This window comes from Trichosurus vulpecula, chromosome 8, assembly GCF_011100635.1.
Source record: "Trichosurus vulpecula isolate mTriVul1 chromosome 8, mTriVul1.pri, whole genome shotgun sequence".
Lineage (NCBI taxonomy): Eukaryota > Metazoa > Chordata > Mammalia > Diprotodontia > Phalangeridae > Trichosurus > Trichosurus vulpecula.
Genome location: NC_050580.1, coordinates 264,357,852 through 264,384,387, shown reverse-complemented (window position 1 = coordinate 264,384,387; position 26,536 = coordinate 264,357,852). Strand labels below are relative to the sequence as shown.

The 26,536-nt window shown below is 37.6% G+C and overlaps 1 protein-coding gene across 3 annotated transcripts in view; it reads left to right on the top strand.

Annotated features, from left to right (window-relative positions):
• PRKD1 (protein kinase D1) overlaps positions 1-26,536 on the top strand; it is a 431,283-nt gene that overhangs the window by 307,999 nt on the left and 96,748 nt on the right. The window contains exons 4-5 of one of the 3 annotated variants that reach the window (XM_036736933.1): positions 1,999-2,159; positions 21,951-21,971. In XM_036736933.1, coding sequence (XP_036592828.1) covers positions 1,999-2,159; positions 21,951-21,971 — 182 coding nt within the window. Of the gene's footprint in view, positions 1-1,998; positions 2,160-7,041; positions 7,066-21,950; positions 21,972-26,536 lie in introns of all 3 variants that reach the window. The other 2 variants (XM_036736931.1, XM_036736930.1) reach the window with 2 other exon arrangements.

Genomic DNA, 26,536 nt, shown 5'->3' with positions numbered 1-26,536 from the left:
TTTAAAAAATAGTAATAGTCCTTGCCTAGAATAATTTTCAAAGAATCTTACCTCAACCCCATCATGCCAAGGGGGTAAAAAAATTGTTCAGTATGTCTTTCTTACCCATAATTCATTATTTTTTCAATCCAATGTTCTGAATGAAATATTTTATTTAAAGCTAGAACTTTCTGAATATTCCCTTTAATTTTCCCTCATAATTTTGTAATGGGAAAATAATAAGTTTTATGCTATAAAAGAAGCTTATTCCATTATTTCTTTATCAAGTGAAAATTTTTACCATTTTTGATGTGTGAAGTAATGCATTGGTTTAAAACCCTTTTATTCCTTAAAGGGTATAAGCATGGTTTTGATTCCTACACAGAAATTCTTGCTCACCAGGCCAAAGGAGGTCTTCAAATACTGTATCTTTCTTTGTTCAGTTCTTACTCTTTTTTTGGATTTTTTTTGTTTATACTAAATTAATATCAATCCCTCTCGCAGGGCTCTTATTTTCAAATTAAGTTTCAAAAGATATTTTAGTTATATATTAATGAGAATTGAGAATTTGCTTAAATATTTCCCCTTTCCTTTTCTTTGAGAAAGAAAACCCTCACAAATCATTAAATTGAAGAAATTAATTAGTAAATGAATAACATGGAGTTAAAAATGAATGAACTGCTTACCAGATCATGAAAGGTGTCATCTGTATATTGATACCACTTACCAGTGAGGTCATGTAAATTCAGATTCCAAGAAATTTACAAACAAGGAAGCCTAAATACTTTGGTATGTAGGTATTGACTATAAGTACAATGTAATCTCTTTATGTATAATGTGAAGCTATCCTGGCCAAAAAAAAAAATGGCTGGGTGACCCAAGTTCAAGTATAGCTTATTAATTTGGTCAGTTAATATTTTGTGGCATATTCATTATAGCCAAACTTCCAGTATAACCTACAACCAAAATAATTCTGTAATTATAAACACAAACAGAAGACTTTCCATAATCTAGATTCATTAGGGACAGCCTCCCTAATAGTGGCAGAAGTAAGGGTTGAATTAGAGCAGATTGCCTGAGATCTTCAAGCAGGATCAAGAATAATCAAAATGGTAAGGTTGAATCCTAACATTACCTTGTGCTCTGCTTCTCAAGTTCTAACTACATACCTGCTTCTGTAGGGAGCAGTATCACTGCCAAAAATCCGTAACAGTGATGTGACAGAATTTGACTAATGAATTATATCTATATGTATATATACATATTTATCACAGATATATACACGTATGTATATACACATATATACACATATGAAAGGTGTCACCTATATATTGCTGCCACTTATCAGTGAAGTCATGTAAATTCAAATTTCAAGAAATTTACAATCAAGGAAGCCTAAATACTTAATACACCACACACACATACACACACACACGCGCACGGCAAATATAGAAAAAGAATTTGAGTATGGAATGATATCTATACATATATATATATACACATATATATGTATATGTGTGTGTATATATATATATAATATATATATATATATATTTATCAGAGAGAGAGAGAATACACACCCAATGAAGGAAATTGTTTTGCTTGAATATAGATATTTATTACAAGAAATTTATTTTTGTTCCCCCCCCCCCACTGTGGGTAGGAAGAGGAAAAAATAGATTTCCGTTATTTTTTAAAAGAGAGATATTGCAGGGGTGGGGAGAGGAGGAGATTACAGATTTGAAATGATGTGTGTACACTTTCAGATGAAGTCAATGTATTACTTTTTCTTAACTTTTTTGTTATTAGAGATGAAGTTGAGTAATCTGTAAATGTTTATGCTGTTAAAACACATTAATAAATGTTTAAAAAGAAGAAAAGTATCAAAATCAAAATCAGATTTATATTTCAGAATTTATTCCAAGAAAAATTCAAGAAGTAGTGTTTTTAAAATCAGTTTATTCCTTATGTCTTTTTATGTGGTGTTGGATAATATTTATATCATTCTACTTTTTCCAGGATGCGGCCTGAACTACCATAAGAGATGTGCATTTAAAATCCCCAACAACTGCAGTGGTGTGAGGAGAAGGCGGCTATCCAATGTTTCTTTAACAGGGCTCACTACTGTCCGGACAACATCTGCAGAACTCTCACCTAGCCCCCAAGATGACGCTCTCTTGGTATGGTTTTCCATTTTTCTATTTCTATTTTCAAATTAAGGCAACGAGATAGGGTTAAAACATACAATGCAGTGTTAAATTCAATAAGATAATAAGATAATATGTGTGAAATGTGAAGAGCTTTGAGATTCTAAGATAGGCAACTATAAATATACAGTATACATTTGTGTTAATGACTTTTCATCTAGATTGAATGGTGAACAATTTAGAAAATCTTTCCCATTTTCAGGTCTTTACCTCTTAACTTTAATAGAATAAGGGGAAAAATGCTGGATGAATTGCTAACCAAAGAATTAGAGTAGTACAGATTCATTTTTTCACATCCATGAAATGTAGCTTGTCCAAAGGTAGAAACCAGACTTTTTTTTTTTTAAAGTCATTCTTTTCTAAAGTATGTTAGACTAATTAGTGGCATAAATGAGCAACGATTCCTGCAGAAAATGAGAAATATATGTTTTATAAAATGATGCTAAAATTACTGGTCTGCATTTAATACTTTTTCCATCATGTCTCGTAGTAAACAGATTTCCTCAGAAAACCAATAGTCTCGAGTTTTTAGGTTTTTTCTTTTTTTAATTAGGAAAAATAAACAATAGTATATGAATGTACAAAACAAGGAAGTTCACCCACATTTTACGTTTACACATAAAATATATTTTTTTTCAGCAAAGTAAATACCTGTGTTTTGTGGTATTAACCTGGAGTATTGGCTCATTTGTAGTCACATAGACAAATTCAGCCAAGAAATTCGAAGTAACTAGGAATGTAATATGTCAATTAACCACCAGATTACATTCTCCTCAAACCCTTCCTCTGTACCTCTGCACAGTGTAATAACTTTCTAGAGATTGAAAATCTGAATGAGCTCAAACTATATTCTTCACCCTTAACAAGGTTACTCAGTAGCTGATATGTACTCTTTTTTCTGGGGTTTCCACTTAGTCTAGGAGATGAAATATTAATAAAATGTTAAAATATGAAGTTTATTCTTCACATTTTTACCTGTTGAGCTCACCCCTTGAGATTTTTCATTCTTTCAGATCTATTCCCTTGGTACCCATGATGTCACACCACAGCTTGAAGGAGACAATTAAAATACAAAAGAAATTATAAGGTCTCCCTAATCATGATTGTTCCTTACGAGATCTTTGATATGTGTGAAACCAGGCCTGATTACTGACAGATCATAGGGAATAATGGGAGAAATGATATTCATTCTCCTCCCTCTCGGGCTTGTGCATTAAAGCAAAGTCATGAAGATGAGATTTCCCCTTGCTCACTAGTCTGACGTCTCCCAGGCTTCATAGTAGCTACCAGTCCTGAACTGGCTCTGGATTATACTCATCATGGAGTGGGATCTGTTCCTCATTGAATGTAAAGAAGACAGGGCAACACAAGGGGCATTTATTTATCCTTTCAGGCAGCTCTGCTGTCTGCCAGTCATCATCAAGACAATGTAAGACCCATTCCTTTTTCTATGCCAGAATCTCAGAGTTTTCTTTCCTAGCCTCCGTCAGTGAATTATGTTCTCAGGTCTTAATGATCTTCACAGAGGTATAAAAGATAAAAATACGGATAATTAAAACCTAAGTTTTAATAGTGAACGGTGAGTTTTAGCCTTGACTTTTCAGCATAGTTGTCTTATACATACATGAAAAGAAAATAGCACCAGACTTTCGTCATGAGAAAGATTGTTAAGAAGAAAAGAAGAGTTGGTACAATGCTTGATTTAAACAGAAGGGATTAGCCAATTTTGAGAAAATTAAACATTGTTAAGAATGGCTTTATTGTTAATGAATATTTAGTTGTTATTACTTCACCCAGGCTTAATTATAAGAAAACTACATGTACCTTCTTAAAAAAATGTATACCAAATACGGTATATTATGGTAAATAAATATTTTTCCTCCATTATTTCAAAGCCTTCTCTCTTGTTTTTGGCAGACAGAGGGATTTGGGGGAAGAGAAGGCCTTCCTTACGCTTTCAATTTCTCCTCAAATAAACCCAGGAGAAGAATTCTATTCTACCAACAGAGATGAGGTTGTCAAAATAAACACTGAATGCAATCAAATACTACACATTCCTTATTCGGTGAAACTCAAGCCAAAACAATATGTATATAAGGTAGCAGTATGGCTTGATCTGTCAATATGTAAATGCATCACGTTGTTCTCTTGTTTTCTTTTTGAAAATAAATGAGACATTTGTCAATTTTAGTATCGTCTTTAAAATTTGACAGATTTAAACTAGTGGCTTAGTTTTGTTAAAGTTGCTCCAAGTCAATTTAATTTGGATAAAAGAAAATGATAGAATAGATGTAAAAGTAATTTTTGTCATCTTCACAATTAGAATGTTCCACCCGTTGAGTGAGTCACTGTTGCAAGTGACATGGAGCCAAGAAATGGGCCATTATTTACTCTTGCTTCTAAATATCATCACCAAGAAGCTTACTGTTAATAGGAAGACAATCAAAGACATATTGAGATGGTAAAATCCTCTTATCTAAATATGTAAATTATAAATAAATGGTAACTTCTTGTGTTCATTTAATCCCCCCAAAATATTTGTAGAAATAAAATATGCACTTTTAATAATTTTCTATCATCATGTAACATACCTACTTGCAGTGTTCACAAATGAAATTCATTATTTTTCTATGATGTTGTGAGATCCACAGAGTGCCATTTTGTGTAAAGAACTCCCTAAAATTGCCTTCAGAGCTGGGCATAGCGCTTTAATGCTTACCAAGCTTTTTTCACATGTTATGTCATTTGATTGTCACAAATTCCCTGGCAGTTAGTGCTCTTATCTTCGTTTTACACGTAAGGAAACTGAGATTTAAAGAAATTAAATGATTTGCCCAAAGTCACACCGCTAGCAGGGATCTGGACAAGATTTAAATTCACATTGTCCTGACTCCCAAGTGTGGCATTGACCTAATATCTATCTGACACGCTATGAAAGTACCCTTTATATTGACTTCAATTTTATTTTTGTAGAATGTCTTGAAGTAACTTTTAGTACTATATACTAAATATTGACATCCAAATGACTTAACAGACCCCTTTGTCCCTCACAGTGAGAGCGCTTGGGTGAGTTAGACAACCCTAAACCTTTCTTTGCTTCTCTCTACTTAACTCTGATAAACTCTACCCAATGGGGTGAGAGGAGAAAAGACATAGTACCCTCCAAGGAAAGCAGGCATTTTCTTCCTTTCGGGGCTATTCCAGGGTACAGTAGCTATTAGGGCTCGCTCACTATCACCATTACATTTGACAATAGGCACATGCCTGTCAAAACTCTGACAGTCCTTCTTTACACATCCTCCCTTTGACTGGGGTGGGGCAGGCTGATTCTGCTTCCAGGGGATGGAGCTATTGCTATCCTTTGGAAAGACAAAAGAGTACTGTGTAACCTTTGATATTCAGTTTCCCAAATCCCTCATACATGGAAGGTTCTTCCTCCTAATCTCCACTTCCTGGCTTCTTTGGCATCCATCCTAATCCCAGCTAAAATCCCACCTTCTACGTGAAACCTTTCCCAATCTGTTAATTCTAGTGCCTTCTCTTTGCTTATGATTTTATATTTATTTGTATGGATTTTTTCCATTTATCTAACATTTCTAATCTAATATTTTTATTTATATTATTTCCCACATTAGATTTTATGAGTTCTTCAGTGACAGGAACTATCATTAGCCTTTCTTTGTATAACAGTGCTGAGCACAGTGCGTGGCACACAATAGGAGCTTAATAAATGTTTATTGATTGTCTGACTGACAAAACACTTCAGTTTTCAGTGCTCCCAGGCAACTCTCTGCTACCACAGATTGCAGAGAAGTTGTCGATGTATATTGGTAGCAGAAATTTATCACCTAGAGGTGATAAATTCAGGTGTAGTTCAGTTATAATGCTTCTCTGCAAAGATCTACCATTCTCTTGCTAATCTTTATAACCATTTTGAAACTGTGGCATTTGTCAGATTTGCACATGTGCCACTTAGAAAGAACATTCATTTGAATCCATTTCATGGTAGCTGTGTGTGTCTTCTTTTGAAAATGTAGCTTTTTAATAGTAGCATCTGTCCAGGCTGGACCAACATAGCTGGAATGTGTGCAGTTGGATGCCTAGTTCCTTTCTCCCGGCAGGTGAATAACAACTCTGAAATTCTGTATTACTCCGATGAACTTTGTGTTTCTTTTCTCAATTATAGTAAAGGAAGCCCAACCTTTTTAATTTTTCCCCACTTTGTGGCTTTGGTTGATGTCATTTTGTTTTTATACTGCCTACATTTCCCTCCTCCTCACCCTGCCAGAGTGCCATCCCTTATAACACAGAAGAAAAACATTTCAGCAAAATGAAGTAATATATTAACTAAATCTGACATTATATGCAGACTTCTATACACATAACCTCCCACTTCTGCAAAGAAGAACTAAATTAGGGTAAAACAGTTTCTCATTTTTTTTTTTCACCAAGCAAGGTAGAATGCTGGGCTCGGAGTAGGAAACATATATGCTCAACCCCGTATCGATACTTGGTAGTTTTAACGACCATAGACAAGTCACTTAGCTTCTGTCGTCCTCAGTTTCCTCGTCTGTAATATGAAAATAATAATGGCCACAGTATCAACCTCAAGGGAGTTGTTGTGAAATTCAAATAAGATAATGTTTTAAAAGTAGTTTTAAGACAATATCTGGGGGATCCCAGAGCCTTAGGGTAGTTTTGCTCTATTAAAGCCATTACTAATATATACGTTTATGTGAAATTAGTAAATATATGCATCTTCTTCTTTTCCCCAATAACATTTTCTGTCTTTACCTTTTCTTTTTTTAATCTGCTCCTTTGCCTCACTTTTCTTCTTCCCAACTACGTGTCTCAGTCTCCTGTCAGCCCAGGCTTTGAGGTACGTACTAACTCTACCGTGCTCCTCTTGGAGAATGTGTTTCTATGTCTTTTTCAAGCTAAACTCCACTGTTCATTTAAGTCTTCGTATCTGTATCATCTTCGTGAGAATGATAAGTTCAGGCCTTACCAATTAAAACCAACAGCAAACATTTATAAATCCCTATTATGTATAAGGGTACTGTGCTAGGAGGCACTTTGCATAGGAAACTTCTCCTCAATCTTCCAACTGTAGTGCCATCCCTCCCAAACTACCTTGTATGTCACTGCTTTCAATATATTTGTACTTATCCTCCTTATATGTATTCTTTATGTACTTAGGTATTAGTTATCTCTTCTATTAGCTTGCATGGCCCTCTGAAGTTATTGCATTTACATCCCCAGCGCTGCGCACATACCTAATGCCTAGTACTGAAGTAGGTGCCAGATCAATGCTTGGCGATTGATGAAACAGTCCCTTCCCCCAAGGAACTTTTGCTAAGTGGTGGGAAGGAAAGATCACATGTATGCAGATAAGTAAGTATAGACTAACTCTGAAGTTGTTGGAGGGATGACTTCAATGATAGCATTCTCCTAGTTCAAGTTTGTTGTTGGGACAAAATGAGGAGCTCACAAATCATTGAACATTTAACTAAGGGAGGTTTACTTTGCCTTAATAGCAAGAATATGCAACAAGAGTAGATATGGTGGCACTTAACTTCTCTGGAGGTGTCCTCTTCTCCATCTGGAAACCATTCTGGTCATCAGAGTTTGATGATGTAGATTTAAGCACCCACTAAGTCTGAGAAGCCCGGATTCCATTTGGCTGGAGTTTTCAATGCCCTTAGTTGACATGCTGTATCAGGGAAGCTGGGAACAGTCAATTTCCCAGAGGCAACTTTATCCTATCACAGTTGTACAAAGGCATTTCAAGAGTCAGTAAAAACAAATAGGGAGATCAGGAAAGGATTTGTGTGGGAAGGAATCTGTGTAGGAAGCCAGGTTTTCTAAGAGGCAGAGGTGAACAAGGCAGATATGGGGAACCATGTGCAAAGGAGAGATGGAATCTTGTATATGAGGAACAGCTAGCAGGGAAATTTAACTAGAACAGAGTATGTAAAGGGGGTAGCTAGATGAAATGATTGGAAAGTAGGTGGGAACTAAGCAGGGGTATGCTGGATCCAGCTCTAAACTGTTTTCAAAAGTCAATTGTTAAATTTTAGTGTGAGCATTTACAGAAATCAGAAATCATAGTAGCTATCAATAGGGTTTAATTTATTATTTGGTTGGTTGTCTACACTTAAGAAAGTGTTAATAATGCAGACTAAAGTTAAAAATGTGAATACACGCATTCCTTTCCTCCCATCGGACTGTCAGATAATTACCAGTGCACCCCTTTATTGCTCTATAAACACTGCTTGAGTTCCACAGGAAAGCAGTAAAAGGAAGGCTCAGGGAATCAAGTCATCACCAGACTCACCAGTAAAGGTGTTTCCAGTTGTGATTTAACACAACATAGTTTTGTTAGTTAAGAAAAGAAAGGAGAAGGAAGAGAGGGGAAGAACAGAATTAAAGGATGGTAGGAAGAAAGACAGAAGGGAAGAAAGAGAAAGAAAGAAAGGAGAGAGAAAGAAACACAGAGAGAGAGGAAAGAAAAAAAAAAGATTCTCTCTAGCTAGAAATATCAAAATCTCAATCTGAGAGGAAATCATATTTGGAAATTATCCAAAAAAGACACACAAAAGATTTCCTTTCTAAAGTTTTTAATTAAATAAAATGGAAAAAAATGGTATTTGGCCTTTTTCCTTTACATAACTTAAACCTCTAACAGCTTGGAATGCCTTCAAAGAAATTCAGATAGCATGCTAAAGACAATGAGGAACACAATACCCTTCTTTGTGGTGAATTGAAATAGCCAGACCAGTTGTTTTCTTACATCTCTATCTCTGGTCATATGAGGTTTGACATAGTATTAGTTTTCTTTATGGAGATACAATCTTCAAATACCGTTATTAGTGTTCATTCTAAGCTCGTGTTTAAAGTATCTCACACAATAAAGCTAATTAAAAGCACAACCAAATCATGTTCCTGTCTAAATGTCATTACAGAATCAGGTATTTGTGACACTTGAGGTCTAAAAGGAGGAGATGTGTATGTGTGTGTGTGTGCGTGTGTGTAGTAATAAGCGCCTAATTACTCTAACATGAAATAATTATATTTCTATAAAGTCACCCATATGCTAGAGGTTTCCGCCATCAAAAAATTGAGTTGATAGCCAAATAAATTTTACTTTCTCTTAATTTAAAAAGAAATGTGTTTTCATACCATTTACCCATTGAAAGCATTGAATCCGATCTTTCAAAACACCAGGAGACAGTGTAGGACAGTGGCAAGACAGTTGGCTTTTGACTTCCAATCCCTGACTAGCTCGGCTACCCTGGGAAAGTCACTGACCTCTCCGTGCCTCAGCTTCCTCAACTGTCAGATAAAGGTAGATTCAAAGGTTTCTAAAGTTCCTTCCAGATTTAAATCTGTGATCCAGTGACAGTGAACTTGGCCCAGAACTGAATGGGAAGAAAAGCAGTGTGTATTGTACTTGGGAATTTAGGACAGAGCTTTCAATGATTCGAAGCTGCTCCATGACACAAGACCCCACAGTTTTAGGGCTAATATTTTCCAATGATGTTATAACTTGAACATCATGGAATTGCACATTCTCCAAAGAAGCAAAAATACAGGTCACCCAAAGGCTAGTATAGAGATGTATAGACAACGATCAATCACCAAAAATAATTTACATCCCAGAAACGGCATGAAAGAAATCATCTAGGAAAAAGTCAGCAGATCAGGAGGTGGATTATTCATGCAGCAAAAGCAACCCACTCTTAGCCCTGGCACTTCTCTGGGTGTCTGATGCAATGTGAGAGACCCAAAAATGTTGGGATGCGATTTGGGGGAGGAGGAGGAAAGGTTGGTAATGAGGAATAATTTAAGAAAAGACTGGAAGGGATAGTCCCAACCATTTTCTTGAGGACACTAAGTGCTATGCTAGAGAGCATGAATTTTATTTATTTTCAATGAGGACCCATCTAAGAAATAACTCAGTGGTGGGCCTGTTCTCTGTAGAGCATTTTTATCTGCTGGGAGAATTACAAGATTTAGATAAGACATTATCACTGGAATGTACGGCCTTGCCGAGAGATGTAGTAAGACCATTTCAGTCTTTCCTTCTACTTCCGGCAAAAGATGACTATTTTACAGATTCCCTTTATTTACCAAATGCATGATGCCAAATAACTTCACTCATATTACTAGAGTCCTAAGTTACCTATAGGATAGGAGATAAGGGCTGGATCTCTTATTTCACTGTTATAGGGAATTCTCTGGTTAAGCACCCTCTACGGATGTAGGTCAAGGCCGTCTCTGCTAGCCCAGAGCATTGAGAGGTTAAATGACTTGTCTGAGGTCACAAAGCCATTGATATGATATAGACAGGACTTAATACCCAGATGTCCTTGATCCAAGGCCCGCTCCCTATCCGCTATACCATGATACTTCTAATAATCTATAAGTAAATTTAACAGAAAATAACATGTAAGCAAATAGGAAAAAGGATAAAATATTCTGTGAGATTTGAGGGGAGGATGGTGATTATTAAACAAGGGGGTCAGGAAGGTGTCAAAAGGAGCTGATATTTGTGTTAAGCCTTTAAAGATAAGGAGTCAACAAGCCCTTTTGTGAATAAGGAGATTAGTTCATTCCAGGTGTTGGGAATAATATGAATAAAGAGAAAGGAAAGCATGAGGTATATATATTAAAGAATATGGAATAGGTCCTGCTACTTCCCTAAATTTATACTTAGCACATAGTATAATGGCATATAGTAGGCACTTAGTAAATGTCGATTGATTGATTCCATTCCATGTCGTACAGACATATCATAGCCCCTATTCTGGCTAGTAACCTCCTAGATTTACAGATTTCCTTTGTAATGAGAAACTGGCTGAAAGAGAATAGTAGAGATATCTCAAGTGAATCACATAGATGGAAAACTAAAGTTCTTAACCTTACTGACTTGGGGTAAAGAAATATCATTCTTGTAGAAGAAGGTACTGATTTCATGTCATTTAGTGAAAGTGTGGATAGGAGGTTCAGAGCCATGATTTTTGACAAGACCTGAGGCTGCCTTGTCTGATGCCAGTCTCCACTTCCCCACTAATAATCTTACCACTTGAAGCCAGTTCCTAGTGGCTTTTCATACCCATAGGTAAACATGAACTGATAAGACTCCTAACAGAAGGCTCCCACTTTCATCGGGTCATAGGTTTACGGCTGGAATGACCCTTATAACCCATCTAGCCTAACCCCCTTATTTCAAATTTGAAAAAAACTAAGAACCAAATTGTTTTTTTTTAATTTTTTAAATTTATTTTTTACTTTTAGTTTACAACACTCAGTTCCACAAATTTTTGACTTCCAAATTTTCTCCTTCTCCCTCTCCTCCCCACCCCTTCTCCCTCCAAGACAGTACGTAATCCTATATAGGTTCTACATACACCTTCACATTAAACTTATTTACACAACAGTCAAGTTGTAAAGAAGAATTATAACTGATGGAATGAACCATGAAAAAGAAGAAACAAAACCAAAAAAGAAGGAAAAAAAAGAGCAAATAGTTTGCCTCAATCTGCATTCAGACGCCATAATTCTTTCTCTGGATGTGGATAGCTTTTTCCATCATGAGTCTTTTGGAGCTGTTTTGGAACCTTGTATTGCTGAGCAGAGCCAAGTCTATCAAAGTTAGTCATCACAGATACCATGTTTCTGTAGCTGCGCATAATGTTGTCCCAGCAAGAACCAAATTGTTGAAGTTGCTCACCCTGTGCTGGACAGTTAATAAGGAGCAGACATGGCTGTCAGATACAAGTTCACTGACTCTAAATACTCTTTCCTTCATACCAAAACAGAGAAAATAGAGAAACCACTTTTTGGACCAATACCACATGAGAGGTTTCCAAGGGAGGCACACACAAACTCAGCATGGTATAGGGAGCAGAGCATTGGGCTAGGAGTCAGGACCACCTGGATTTGAATCTCAGTCAGATATTTACTATGTGTGTGACCTTGGGCAAATCACTTAATGTCTCTTGCCCTTAGTTTCTTCATTTTTAAAAGGAGGGGATTGGACACTGTCACCTCTAAATCCCTTTCATCTCCAAATCTAGGATCCTGTGAGCTCAAATATAAGGTTAGAAAAAGATAGGGTCTCACAGTGTTTCAAGGAGAGAATTCCCTGAGTCACGTGGTCCTGCGTAAGTTTCCTTTCCACTTGTGAAACTGACATTTCATGTCTTAATAACTGATCTGAGATGAGCGGACAGCGTCAGATCATCTTTGTTAGCTGCACCTTTCTGACATTTGTTATGGAGGCTCATGCTAATTGCTTTCCGAGAAGACAGAGATTATGAGAACACATCCCAGTGCTATTTCCTCAGTTTCTACCATATGTTCCTACCATAATGTTTTCTAGATATCAGAATATTTAACTGTGGTCTCTGTTGATCATTCTTTTTTTTTAAATAGAGCCAGTTGAGGTTAAGTGACTTGCCCAGGGTCACACAGCTAGTAAGCGTCTGAGGAAGTCATTGGATACATTCCTCAATTTAAACTCTAGGGTACATTTTTTCCTTGTTAAATTCTTTCATGTTGATTCTATATTTAGCTACCACCCAGATGCATTTTTTATGAACATAATGAGTATCTCAATGCAAAACCCAACAGAAGTTTATTGATCCCATATAGACTCTGAATGCTCGCTGAGTACCCAACACCACTTCTAAAATATTTTGTTTACCTTGAAACTCATGGTTAATGGGGGGAGAGGAGACATGGAAGAAAGGGTGTCCTGACATGCCTTTTCAACTTGGCTCAGATATCCATAAAGATGACTTTATAACCTTTCAATGACCAGTACACTATTTGAAATATGTGATTTTTCTAAATTTCAGAGATTTCTAGATGTAGTATCCAGGTTTTTCTACAAAATTAATAGAAATTCACATCAAATATTCAATAATCAATAAAATATTTTATTGATTCAGTGTCTAATGCAAATACATAATCACTGTGAAATTAGTCTTCAGGGATGCATTGTTTGTCCAGGCCTGTGATTTCATTGGGCAGAAAACCTCCAGAGAGGATCCTTCTGCCAGCGCATACTGGCTACTGTCCTACAACTTACAGTCATAAAGAGTGGCCTGGGAAGTGAAGAGGTTCAGTGATTTGTCCAGAATCACATAGCCTGTATGTGTTAGAAGCAGGATTTGAACCCATATCTTCCTGATTCTCCCAGTTTCTTCCTAAACTCTTTACCTACTATGTCATGAATGCCTCTCATTCAAAAATTTATTAAAATAGGCAGTCCTCCACAGTAAGTTCACAAAAAGTTCTTTGTGGTTCTGAGCCTATGGATATTACTTTCTCATATACTATTAATACTACCTTGGAGGTAGGCATTCCCTCTTTAGATCATTCTTAAAACCAAGGATTAGGCCCACAATTCTTATCATTTTACCACTGTTTTTTCTTTTACTAGATGGAGGCATACTTCACTCAATAGTTCTTTACTACTATATGTACTGTAGGGAGGAGGTCACTTAATCAGGCCAGGCATATAATGTATATCAAGTATCCTCGTAGGATGCTTTGTGGAATTTTTTTTTAATCAAAAGTAACAAAAGATTTTTTCAGGTGTCATTTAATAGGACTTTCGATATTTGCCCTCTGCGGCTAATTGTTACATAGAAAATCAGGCTGGTTCAAGTCATTATTCATTTGTAGACGACGGTAATACTTGCCCATTCATCTTTGGCTGTTCTCAACATCCTGACAGTCTCAAAGAATTTACTGGAAAAAGGAACTGTTCACACCAGCCGAGCTCCACACATCTAATCACCATAGAGTTTACTGCTTTGAAGTTTTCTTTTTATCTTCTTAATTTTAAATAGCATGAATTTTATAAACTGCAGATAATATTTAGTTCAACTCCCTGTTGTGGGGAGACGTGTTTTATAAATAATAAAATGCTGCAAACTGCTATTATTTTCCCGATTTTTTTTTAGTGAGTCATGTTTAATTAAGACAAGTGTTGTACTAAAAGGAAATCTGAGCTTGGCTGCATGCTTTCCTAGAAAATCTCCCAAGAAATGACTCACTTGATTACTGTTTTAATTTAACAAAAACTTCCAAAGACAAATGAAACTGTAATTGGGCTGCACTGATTGTCTGAAGCTCGATATGCTTATTACCCCGACACAGCTTTCTGATCTCCAGCATAGATTCTTTGTTCCCCCGCTGCATACACACACCCCTTAAACTTTGAACAAATAAAAATTCTTTGATCAGCTGGCGAAAACATGACACTGTCATGCTCAATTAATATTTTCCAAGATGTTTTCCAGTGTAGTGAAAGTGCATCTAAAGGAAAGGTCTAAATTGTTTCACTTGTGTTCTGGAGTTCCAAGAAGCCTGGTGATTCATCTCAGTTGAGGAATTTTTCCCCCCATTTAAACATGTATGTACTCTGGGACTTTCATATTTCATCTGACAGGTATTATAAGGGTTTATTTTTTCATATAAGTGATGGATGGTCTAGACCGGTGGTGTCAAACTCATATACAAACAGATGTGTGCCATATATTGACTTAGAAAACCACAAATTAACGTTTTCTATGTAGCATTATATTTGTATTTGTTGTTGAATTACATTTTAATCTGCACTCAAAAGTCTTGTGAGCCACACACAAGTTGGAGCTTACTGGTTTATATAGAGACAATGCCTTTGAGTGAATAGGCTAGTGCATCTGATATCAGGAAGATATGGGTTCAAATCCAACCCCCCATTGTTATTTACAAACTGGTAATTCACAACCTCTCTGAGCCTAAGGTAACTATGTATGATTATACCTTCCCAAGTTATTTATTTGAATGAAATTTATACCAATGAAGTCATAGGTCCAGTCCAATATAAACTTGTCATTTGTGTTAATGGTTGCAGTATTTACAATTTTGAAAAATTAAAATAAAATAAGCCCTCATGTCTATAATTTGCTGGTGTGATGGCATGGTGCAATTGTGGTCACTAGCCCACTGGATAGGGGGAGATAAAAACCGATTCAGAATCATCTTGCCCCTCACCAATAGTAAAAAGGATATTACTTCATCACTTGGTATCTCATTGTTGAGTTGGTGTCTGCGATATTTTCTGGACTATCACAAATAAATGATTAATTCATAGGATCATAGATTTAGAACTAGAAGAAACCCTAGAAGTCATTGAGTTGAACACCTTCATGTTATAGATGAAGGAAGCAAGGTACAGAGAAGTTAATTGGATAATGTCCCCTGGTAAGTAAATATCTGAAGTAGGATTTGAACCCAAGTCTTCCTGATTCCATATCCAGAGCTCTAGACATTTGACTATGCCCCACCTCAATGACAAAAAATTGAATTGTAAAGACTGTCCTAGTCTAAAGTCTTCCAGTATGGTCAGGCAGTGTTTCTTCTTTTGCAATACTAGCCTAGCTAAATTCTGAGAGCCCAGTCACCAAGTTGGCCATGCCTGTACCCCAAGGAGAGCTGTGAAAGAGAAAAATGACGCATATGTGTAAAACTATTTGTAACATTTCTTTTTGTCATGGCAAAGAACTGGAAATTAAGAGAATGTCCGTCAATTGGGGAATAGTTGAACAAAGTTTCATATATGAACGTAATGGAATACTATGTGTTGTACTGTAAGCAATAATGAAAGGGACAGTTTCAGAGAAACCTGGGATATCTTAAATAAACTGATGCAAAGTGAAGTGAGCAGAACCAGAACAATTTACATGATAACAGCAACATTGCAAAAACAAATGACTTTGAATAACTTAAGAAGTATTATCAGTGCAGTGACCAATCATGATTCCAGAGGACCAATAATAAAATATGTCGTCTTCCTCCTGACAATAAGATTATAGAGTCAGAGTCCAGAATGATACATCTGTTGCTTTGGACATGGCCAGCGAGGGAATTTGCTTTGCTTAACTATTTCTATTTGTTATAAAGATTTCACGTGGTGGTGTTTTTTTTTAATGGGCTTGGGGCAGGCACAGTGGGAAAGAGAGAAAATAGATTTTTGTTCATGGGAAAAATATTTTATTAAATTGGGGGTGATTTTTTTCATCTATAGTGACTTTTGAAAGCCATCTATCAATTCATAAAGGATTCATCAGTCCATTTCAGAGAAGTGAATATCCACTCTAATGAAATTCTTCTTAAAATACACTAATCAAATGATTTTGAAGTATTTAATAAAAATGTATACTGAAACAATACCCAGAAAATACAGATTAAAATATAATATAATTAAAACCTTTTTCACTTTCTACTTTTTCATAAGCATACATTATAACACAATAATGCCTTTTTAATATAGCTTGTGGGATCCTTTTTAGACTGATGAAACTCATGGGAAATTCTCAGTGGTCGATCCATTGTCTGGGACCTCTAGAGATAACACAATACTAGTTTTTCATTTGCTTATTGTACTAATATATCCACGAAGGGAAAACATTACAATAGCAAAACATTTTATCATCACAGAAATGAAGATCAAAGAAAAAAAATCACAGCACATATTTCTTGAATAAAAACAGTCTAACGATCTCATCTCTCCTTTCATTTGGGGAGCAAACTCTTCTCAGAATGCTGGCTCTTGTAGGGAAAGCAAGGATCCGCTCAGAAGTAGAATAAGAGGTTGGAGCTTTTAGTGTGAAGAGCCTTGTCTTCCTCGATTAAAGGCTGTTTTTGCCAGTATGGCAGCTCAGCAGGCGCGCAGACCTTATGCTGATATTGAAACATACATAGAGTGAAGCCTTTGTTATCATTCCCTGGGGGCTTTGTTGACGTGTATTAGCAAACCTGTAGGCTGACCGCACTGCCATTTCTGCTCAGGCCTCAGCGTGTTCAGTAGCACGTGTTTCCAATGCTCTTCCTGTGCTTGTGAATGACTGACTGACGGACTCTTGCTCCTGTCTGTTGGCTCCTTGATTAACTTGCTCTTGAACTCAAAACTAATTTGAATGAATGCTGGGGAGCTATAAACTGAGAAATACATCTGCAGCACCTTGGCTACAGAGGAAGCTTTTGTTTCAATTTTTAAAAACATGTTTATTTAAAATTTTGAGTTCTAAATTCTATCCTCCCTTCCTTCCTCCCCTCCCCCCTCCTGAGACAGCAAGCAATCAGATATAGATTATACATGTGTAATTATGTGAAACATCTCCACATTAGTCATGTTATGTAAGAAAACTCAAAAAAAGAAGAAAAAATGAAAGAAAGAGAAAAAAAACATACTTCCGTCAGTATTCAAAAATATCATTTCTTTCTCTGGAGGCAGATAGTGTGCTTCATCGTTAGTCTTTTGGGATTGTTTTGAGCCGTTGTATTGCTGAGAATAGCTAAGTCCTTTGCCGTTCTTCATCAAATAATGTTGCTGTTATTGTGTATAACATTCTCCTGGTTCTTTTCACTATATTATGCATCAGTTCATGTAAGTCTTTGCAGGATTTTCTGAAATCATCCTGCTTGTCATTTCTTATAGCACAATAATATCCCATTACAATCATATACCACAGCTTGTTTAGCCATTCCCCAATTGATGGGTATCCCTTCGACTTCTAATTCTTACCCACCACAAAAACAGCTGCTTTAAATATTTTTGTACAAATAGGTCCTTTCTCCTTTTTTGGATGTCTTTGGGATATACACCTAGCAGTAAAGGGTATGCACAGTGTTATAGCCCTTTGGCCGTAGCAGAGAAAGCATTCTGAATATTGAATAGATAGACCTGTGGGTACCAATTAATGTAGCCAGTCATGTCTAAGATGTTATCAATGTTCTCCTTTTCCTCTTGAAGAAGCAGAAAGTCTCTCCTCTCTGGGTAAGCAATTGAGGTTGGTGGTAACTTCCATTTTACATCCTGATCACAGGTCTTAGACTTCTTATGTATATCAGAGAGCCTACTTCAAAGCCAAGAGTTCATACTTCTGGATGGAGTGGGTCTCACTGTCAGTGAGTCCCCTACTAGAAAATCCAATAGATTACTGGTGGTCATCTCTCTTGGTACAGAGCTACCTCCTGGACACCTAAGTTGCCAGTGTGTAACACAAAGAGATTGTTCATCTCCAGTTAACCTTTTTTACCTCAGCCATGGCTGTTGTATTAAGGGTAGAGAATTTCATCCGGAACATAACTGAACAATATTCTTTCAATGCATCAGTATCTTCTAATATTCCCAAATATGGTTTGTCTTTTTATAAGTAAAGGAAATATTTCTTACCTCTTTTTTACTTTTTATTGAAGGATTTGCATAAAAATGTCATCAAAAATGTTTCAAGAATTCAGAATCTGAAGTCAAATGTAAAGCCCTTCAAAACTGACGCATTGTTTTGAGGCCAAACTCTATACACTTTGTTTTTTAAGTTAAAATTTCCTTTTAAAAGCAATACTTTTCTATTTATTCCTCAAAACATTCCAGGGAATAACTAATTAGAAAGCGTCTTTCCAGGAGTATTTTCCTTTTCTCTCTAATTAAATTATAAATATCCCTTTTTCATTATTCCGCATGTAGCCATAGGCTGAGATTGGGGCATTTCATTAAGTCTGTGTATACCCATGCAAAGTGAATCGAAGAACTATGGGAATTCAGAGAGGGGAAGAGACACACGCACATGCATGAGTGCCCATCCACACACACAAAATACTGAAATCTCCAAATAACCCAAGTATATCTTTCCATCACAACCGCTTTTTGGCTTTACGTTGTTCTCTGCTTATTTGTGTGACCCGTGGGAAGGCACTGCACTTCTCTAAGTCTCACCTTCTTCATTTATAAAAATATGGACAGAAGTAGCGCCCATCTTGCATGGTTGTTGTGAGAACCAAATTAGAACACGTAAGCAAAGCCCTTTGAAAACCTGAAAGCCCTGCGTAAATTTGAGATGACACGTTGTCATTAGCATTACTTGATTTGCATGATACAGCATACCTTGTTGGATAAGAGGGATAGAGAATTGACTTTGGAGTTATGATGACCCAGATTTAAGCCCCTCTTGTGACACATACTGACTCTGTGACCCTGAGTGAGTCACTGGATCTCCCAGTACCTCAGGCGACTCTTGAAGAAGATTATCAGTTGCAGAACAGTTGCTGATCTCCATTGGTAGAGAGGGCTTCCTCAGGGGGAATTTCTTACACCGATGAAGCCAAATGTCTGGAAGAGAAAGAGACAGAGACACAGAGAAACAGAGAGAGACAGAAAGAGACACAGAGCTTGGCTTCTTCAGTGCTGAGGAGTTATCTACAAAAACCTTGATGGTAAATGTCTCCATAACATCTTATATTTGTACCTCCCTGGGGAAGAAATCACGCTTTTATTTCACACTTCTGTGACACATGACCCTGCCATTTATTTACTCTGAAATGGAGAGAAATAATCCCTTTTTACAAGGTTTTATATTCTTTGTTTAAGGAGCAGCTACAGCAGCTCAGAAGTCAGAAACAGCCACCTTGATAAGGATAGATAGGCCTAGAATCTGCAAATATTCTAGAGAAGGAAGTGCTTTCTACCACCCTAGATTCTGTCCTGAAGTAGCAGAGGTTATTTCTTATTTGCCCTAAAGGAATGAAATGATTAGTGTCCAGTAATGTCCCCGCACTCAGGGAATCTGGATCATTCTCTATTTTGTAATGGATTATATACAGTAATATGCCAAAAGCTTTCCCAAATTGCTACAAACTTTACGAAATAGTCTCTCCCCTGCAAGCCACAGCACACATCACAGCAGAGCAGGGAGTATACCTTTTTCTTGTCCCACAGCAACCTTTCTCACTGGTATGAAAAGGTGTTGATTAGCTTTTATTTCTGCTACATATTTAGGGTGTCCGACTGAGGAATCACAACTCATTTATTTGGCAGCCTTGGCAGGCAGTTCAAGGAGCACCGAAATGGGAATACAGGGGGGTAGCAAAGAATAATCCACAGCTCATCAAGCCTCAGATCCTGTGCTCAGTGATTTACAGGGTGTGGAGACAAAGGATGTTTCTATAGGAACTTGTTTTCTCAAGGGTCTCCAGACACGTCTATTGCCAGTGGAAGGCTGAGTGCTTGGAAAATCCCTGACTCCCCATAGGAGAGGTCTATCTCTTCATAGAAGCACTGTTGAAGGGAAATCATTATTTCATTTCAGTTCATCTAACAGGCTTATAGGCTGAGCATCCAAAGCTATGTTTGTTAGCATTTGTAAATGAGTAAGATAATCATTTCTTTTTCAGGATAGACTGGGGCTAGATTATTGTAAGGGAGGCTAGGTAGCAGAGTGGATAGAGTGCCAGGCCTGGAGTCAGAAAGACTCCTTACTGAGTTCCAATCCAGCCTCAGACACTACACTAATTATTGTGTGACCCTTGGCAAGTGACTTAACCCTGCTTGCCTCAGTTTCCTCATCTGTAAAATGAGCTGGAGAAAGAAAGGGCAAACTACTCCAGTATCTTTGTCAAAAAAAAATCCAAATGGGGCCATGGAAAGTTGGACAGAACTGAAAAACAACTGTACCACAACAAGACCATACTAAAGCAAATTCATCTGGAATAATTGAGAGTAGTCTTACAACAACATTCTTTACTAGTAACTAATACTCTTTACATTCATGGGATCATAGCTTTAGAGCTGAAAGGCGTCTTAGAAGTTTTTAGTCCCACCCTGTCATTTTGCAGATGAGAAATCTGAGCCCCAAAAGGACATAGGAGTACCTATTGCTGCAAGGGACTTCAGAAGCCATCTAGTCCAACCCGCTGATTTTGGGAAACTGAGGCCCAGTGACTTGCCCAGAGTCACATAGGTTACAGACGTGGCATTGCTGGCCTCCGATCCCATGTCCTCTTATGCAAGATACAGTAATCTCTCTACTGTTCCTTGCTACTTCACTCTTTGTCAAGTTCTATTTAGGCTGAATCCATGTGTACTTTTTCAGAACTGATTTGACCGAAATGATGACCTCACTTCACCTAAACATTCCACATAATTTGCAGTTCTGTGGTGCAGTGGATTCCCACAGTCAGGAAGACCTGAATTCAAATCCAGCCCCTAGACACTTACTGGTTGTGTAACCCTGGGCAAGTCAGTTACCCCTGTTTGCCTCAGTTTCCTCAACTGTAAAATGAGTTAGAGAAAGAAATGGCAAACCACTCCAGTATCTTTACCAAGAAAACCATAAATAGGGGTAATGAAGAGTCAGGCATGACCTAGATGACTGAACAACAAAGAATTTTGACAGCAATGAAAATGTCAGTCCCTACAATGAAATAAAATACTGAAGCTTTGTGTTGATTCACTTTTGCCACTGTCAAATGAACCCAGTCATAACATCGTGTGGAGCTAAGGTGGCACCTGAAAGATAGTCAGCAGGTGTCAGCCAAACAAATAGGGATTTATTGAGCGCCCGCCATATGCTTGTGAAAGATGCCAAAGAAGCACAAGGCATATGTGATCCCAACCCACAAGGATTAACCATCTAGACAGGAGTTCTTCTGGAAAACAAGGTCAGTAGTTCACAATATTTTCAATGTCCTTTTTGGCAAGGAGAATATATCCTGGATTATAAAGAGCCAGATTCTTATTTTTTTTCCTCCAAATGAAGTCAACATCCTTCTGTTTCTTTGTGCGAGGAGAAGAAAATAGCTTCTGGTCTCTCTGAGAGCCGAGTAGTTCTGAACTAGCATGTTGTAAGAGGCCATCGGATAGATTCAAATGGCCCTTTAAGTCACCAAACACTCTTAGACCAGATCTCCCTTTCTGTGACAGACTAGGACACCTCAAACTTACAGCCAGTTCTTCTACAGCAAATAATGTTAGTGAAATCTCTTTTTTATCTAGTGAAATCAGTTTATTCAGAAATCTCCCTAGAGCCTGTGTCTTTGGTTGTGTCAAGGTGCCTGGTAGTTACTGCTTTGAAACAGACACATGCATTCTCTACTTCATCATCTCTCTTCACCTTGAAAGGAATGCAGTTGTCCCCCATTTTCAGCCCTAATATGGACCTGCAAAATAAGCATTGTAGAAGTATGGATTTGACAAAGCATGTTTTGTGCAAAATTATGTTTATCTTGTCCATTAATTTGTTTATAAACCAGACTCAACCATATATTGGTAGAATCACCCCTTAAATTTTAGCAAGAAAAGAATTAAATAACTTTCAGTGCTTCTCTTTCCTCCATTTTTAATGGATATTCTAATTCAGACAACTCCATTTTGACCCGTTAAGCAGGATATACCTTGTTGGGAAATTCGTACAGGGTCCTGTTCAGTGTTTAAACACATGCTGGCAGTTGGAGTTTCCATAATGTAATCTAAGCAATCATTTTCTGGTGAGCTTCCAAAGGTGCTGAGTCATGGATCTGGCTTGTTACCAGGAAAACTTTTTTAGAAAAGGAATTTCTGTCCTCAGAAAAACAGGACAAGTCACCTCCACAAGTAGATGTTCAATGATTACAGTCCTAACTTTGACACCATATCAAAGGAAATAGAAACTGGCACAGTCAGTCCTGGAAGCTCAAGATCATAGACCATCCCTTCTTGTCCTGCCAGATTAGTGCCAGGGAATAAAGTGCTGGACCTAGGGTCAGAAAGATCTGAATTCATATCCTGCTGCAGACACTGACCAGCTATGTGACCCTTGACCTGTGCCCATTTCCTCGTCCGTACGATGAGGATAATAAGGTCACCTACCTCCCAAGGTGGCTGCAAGGGTACAGTGGGCTATTGGTAATGCGATTTGCAAACCTTAAAGTATTGTATAAATGACAGCTACTTATTTTCTTCATCCTCATTGCCATTCTTGCTATTATCTCCTTCATCCAAATTAAGCCAAGAAATAGGAGATCTTTCACATAAAGCGATATCCTTCTGGTATCTACACTAGAAAATGGAGGCCTTTGTGGTCCTTTTGGTCAAGTGACTCGACAAGGAAATCATTAGTTTTCAGGTCTTCCTGAGTCAAGTTTTATAATTCTTTCAATCCCTAGAAATGTTCTTTTATTTTTTTTTGCAAGTTTATTTTTTATTTAATATTTTTAGTTTTCAGCATTGATTTCCACAAGATTTTGAATTACAAATTTTCTCCCCATTTCTACCCTCCCCCCCACTCCAAGATGGCATATATTCTGGTTGCCCCACTCCCTAGTCAGGCCTCCCTTCTGTCATCCCACTGCCCTCCATCCCCTTTTCCGTTACTTTCTTGTAGGGCAAGATAAATTTCTATGCCCCATTGCCTGTATATCTTATTTCCTAGTTGCATGCAAAAACAACTTTTCTTTGAACATCTGCTTTTAAAACTTTGGGTTCCAAATTCTCTCCCCTCTTCCCTCCCCACCCACCCTCCCTAAGAAGGCAAGCAATTCAACATAGGCCATGTGTGTATCATTATGTAAAACCCTTCCACAATACTCATGATGTGAAAGACTAACTATATTTTGCTCCCTCCTATCCTGTCCCCTTTTATTAAATTTTCTCCCTTGATCCTGTCTCTTTTTGAAATTGTTTGCTTTTTATTACCTCCTCCCCCATCTTCTCTCCCTTCTATCATCCCCCATTTTTATCTCCTTCTTCATTCTTTCCTGTGAGTAAGATACCCATTTGAGTGTGTATGTTATTCCCTCCTCAAGTCAAATCCGATGAGAGCAAGATTCACTCATTCCCCCTCACCTGCCCCCTCTTCCCTTCCAATAGAACTGCTTTTTCTTGCCACTTTCATGCAAGATAATTTACCCCATTCTATCTTTCCCTTTCTGCCTCTCTCAATATATTCCTCTCTCATCCCTTAATTTGATTTGTTTTTTTAGATATCATCCCTTCATATTCAACTCACCCTGTGCACTCTGTCTATATGTGTGTGTATACATATATATATGTATATATATATATATGTGTGTGTGTGTGTGTGTGTGTGTATGTGTATATATATATATATATATATATATATATATATATATATATATTCCCTTCAGGTACCCTAATACTGAGGTCTCATGACTTATACACATCATCTTTCCATGTAGGAATGTAAACAAAACAGTTCAATTTTAGTAAGTCCCTTATGATTTCTCTTTCTTGTTTACCTTTTCATGCTTCTCTTGATTCTGGTGTTTGAAAGTCAGATTTTCTATTCAGCTCGGGTCTTTTCATCAAGAATGCTTAAAAGTCCTCTATTTTATTGAAACTCCATATTTTGCCTTGGAGCATGATACTCAGTTTTGCTGGGTAGGTGATTCTTGGTTTTAATCCTAGCTCCATTGACCTCTGGAATATCATATTCCAAGCCCTTTTGTCCCTTAATGTAGAAGCTGCTACATCTTGTGTTATCCTGATTATGTTTCCACAATACCCAAATTGTTTATTTCTGGCTGCTTGCGATACTCTCTCCTTGATCTGGGAGCTCTGAAATTTGACGACAACATTCCTAGGAGTTTTCTTTTTGGGATCTTCTTCAAGAGGCTATCACTGGATTCTTCCAATCTCCATCCTACCCTCTGGTTCTAGAATATCAGAGCAATTTCCCTTGATAATTTCTTGAAAGATGATATCTAGGCTCTTTTTTGATTATGGCTTTCAGGTAGTCCTATAATTTTTAAATTATCTCTGCTGGATCTATTTTCCAGGTCAGTGGTTTTCCCAATAAGATATTTCACATTGTCTTCCACTTTTTCTTTCCTTTGGTTCTGTTTTGTAATATCTTGATTTCTCATAAAGTCACTAGCTTCCACTTGCTCCAATCTAATTTTTAAGGAAGTATTTTCTTCAGTAGTCTTTTGGACCTCCTTTTCCATTTGGCTAATTCTGCCTTTCAAAGCATTCTTCTCCTCATTGGATTTTGGAGCTCTTTTGCCATGTGGGTTAGTCTATTTTTAAGATGTTATTTTCTTCAGTATTTTTTTGGGTCTCCTTTAGCAAGTCATTGACTTGTTTTTCATGGTTTTCCCACATCACTGTCATTTCTCTTCCCAATTTTTCCTCTACTTCTCTTACTTGCTTTTCCAAATCCTTTTTGAGCTTGTCCATGGCCTGAGACCAATTCATGTTTTTCTTGGAGGCTTTTGTTGTAGGCTCTTTGACTTTGTTGACTTCTTCTGGCTGTATGTTTTGGTCTTCTTTGTCACCAAAGAAAAATTCCAAAGTCTGAGACTGAATCTAAGTCTGTTTTCATTGCCTGTTCATGTTCCCAGCCAACTACTTGACCCTTGAGCTTTTCGTCAGGGTATGACTGCTTGTAGAGTAGAAAATACTTTGTCCCAAGCTTGAGGGGCTGCACTGCCATTTTCTGAACTATTTCTACACAGCAAGCTCTGCCATACCAGCACTTCTCCTCCCCCAAGAACCACCAATCCGGACCATGCTTCAGATCTTAAGGAGGCTCTGTACTTCCTCTCTGATCTGCCACTTAATTCCTACCATGAGTTGGACCTGGAGCCAGAAGCAACTGCAGCTGAAGCTCTGGAAGCAGCCTCAGAGCTGCACCACCTCTGCCACCCCCAGGGTGGTGGCCGACCATTTACTCCTTTCACTCTGTCCCAGCAGTTTTTCCCACTAACCTGCTCTGTTGCCTTTGGTGTTTGTTGGTTGAGAAGTCTGGTAACTGCCACAGCTCACTGATTCAGGGCACTACACCTGTTCTGCCCAGCTCCCAGTCTGGTTGGTCCTGGCGTGGCCCATGCTGGGCTCTGCTGCTCCCAGCTCCGGGTGATAGACCTTACCCAGAGACCATCCAGGCTGTGCTGGGCTGGAGCCCTGCTTTCCTCTGCTATTTCACGGGTTCTGCAGTTCTAGAATTTGTTCAGAGCCATTTTTATAGGTGTTTGGAGGGACCTGGGGGAGAGCTTTAGGCAAGTCCCTGCTTTCCAGCCGCCATCTTGGCTCTTCCCCCATAAATGTTCTAAACTGGCATTTTGATCCAAACTCTAAAATATTATAACCTTCTCAAGGGAAAAAAGACAATTTACAGAACTGACAGTTCATATGAGAATTAAACTCTCATCATTATCTCTTCATTTTATACCTACCATCACTGTAGGGAAAGAGCTTTTAAATCTCTAATGTTTGGAGCCAGTTTTTACTCTGAACATAATAGTGAAGCAGCTTGCTGTTTTTCCATTCCAAACTATTTCAGTCTTTTCATGTGCCTCTTCCAGATGAGAACAAAACAAAACCAAGAACAAAAACTCAACAGCAACCCACCACCATTTTGTAGCTTGCCCAGGTTTCCCAAATGCACCCTGCCAAATTGGAACAAGTATCGTGCATTCTGTGTCCAATGTGACTAGTCGAAATGAATGCAAATATTGGAAAACTTCATTCATTTGAACGAGTAATTAGGAGCAATCCTATCCTAAGTAAGACAAAT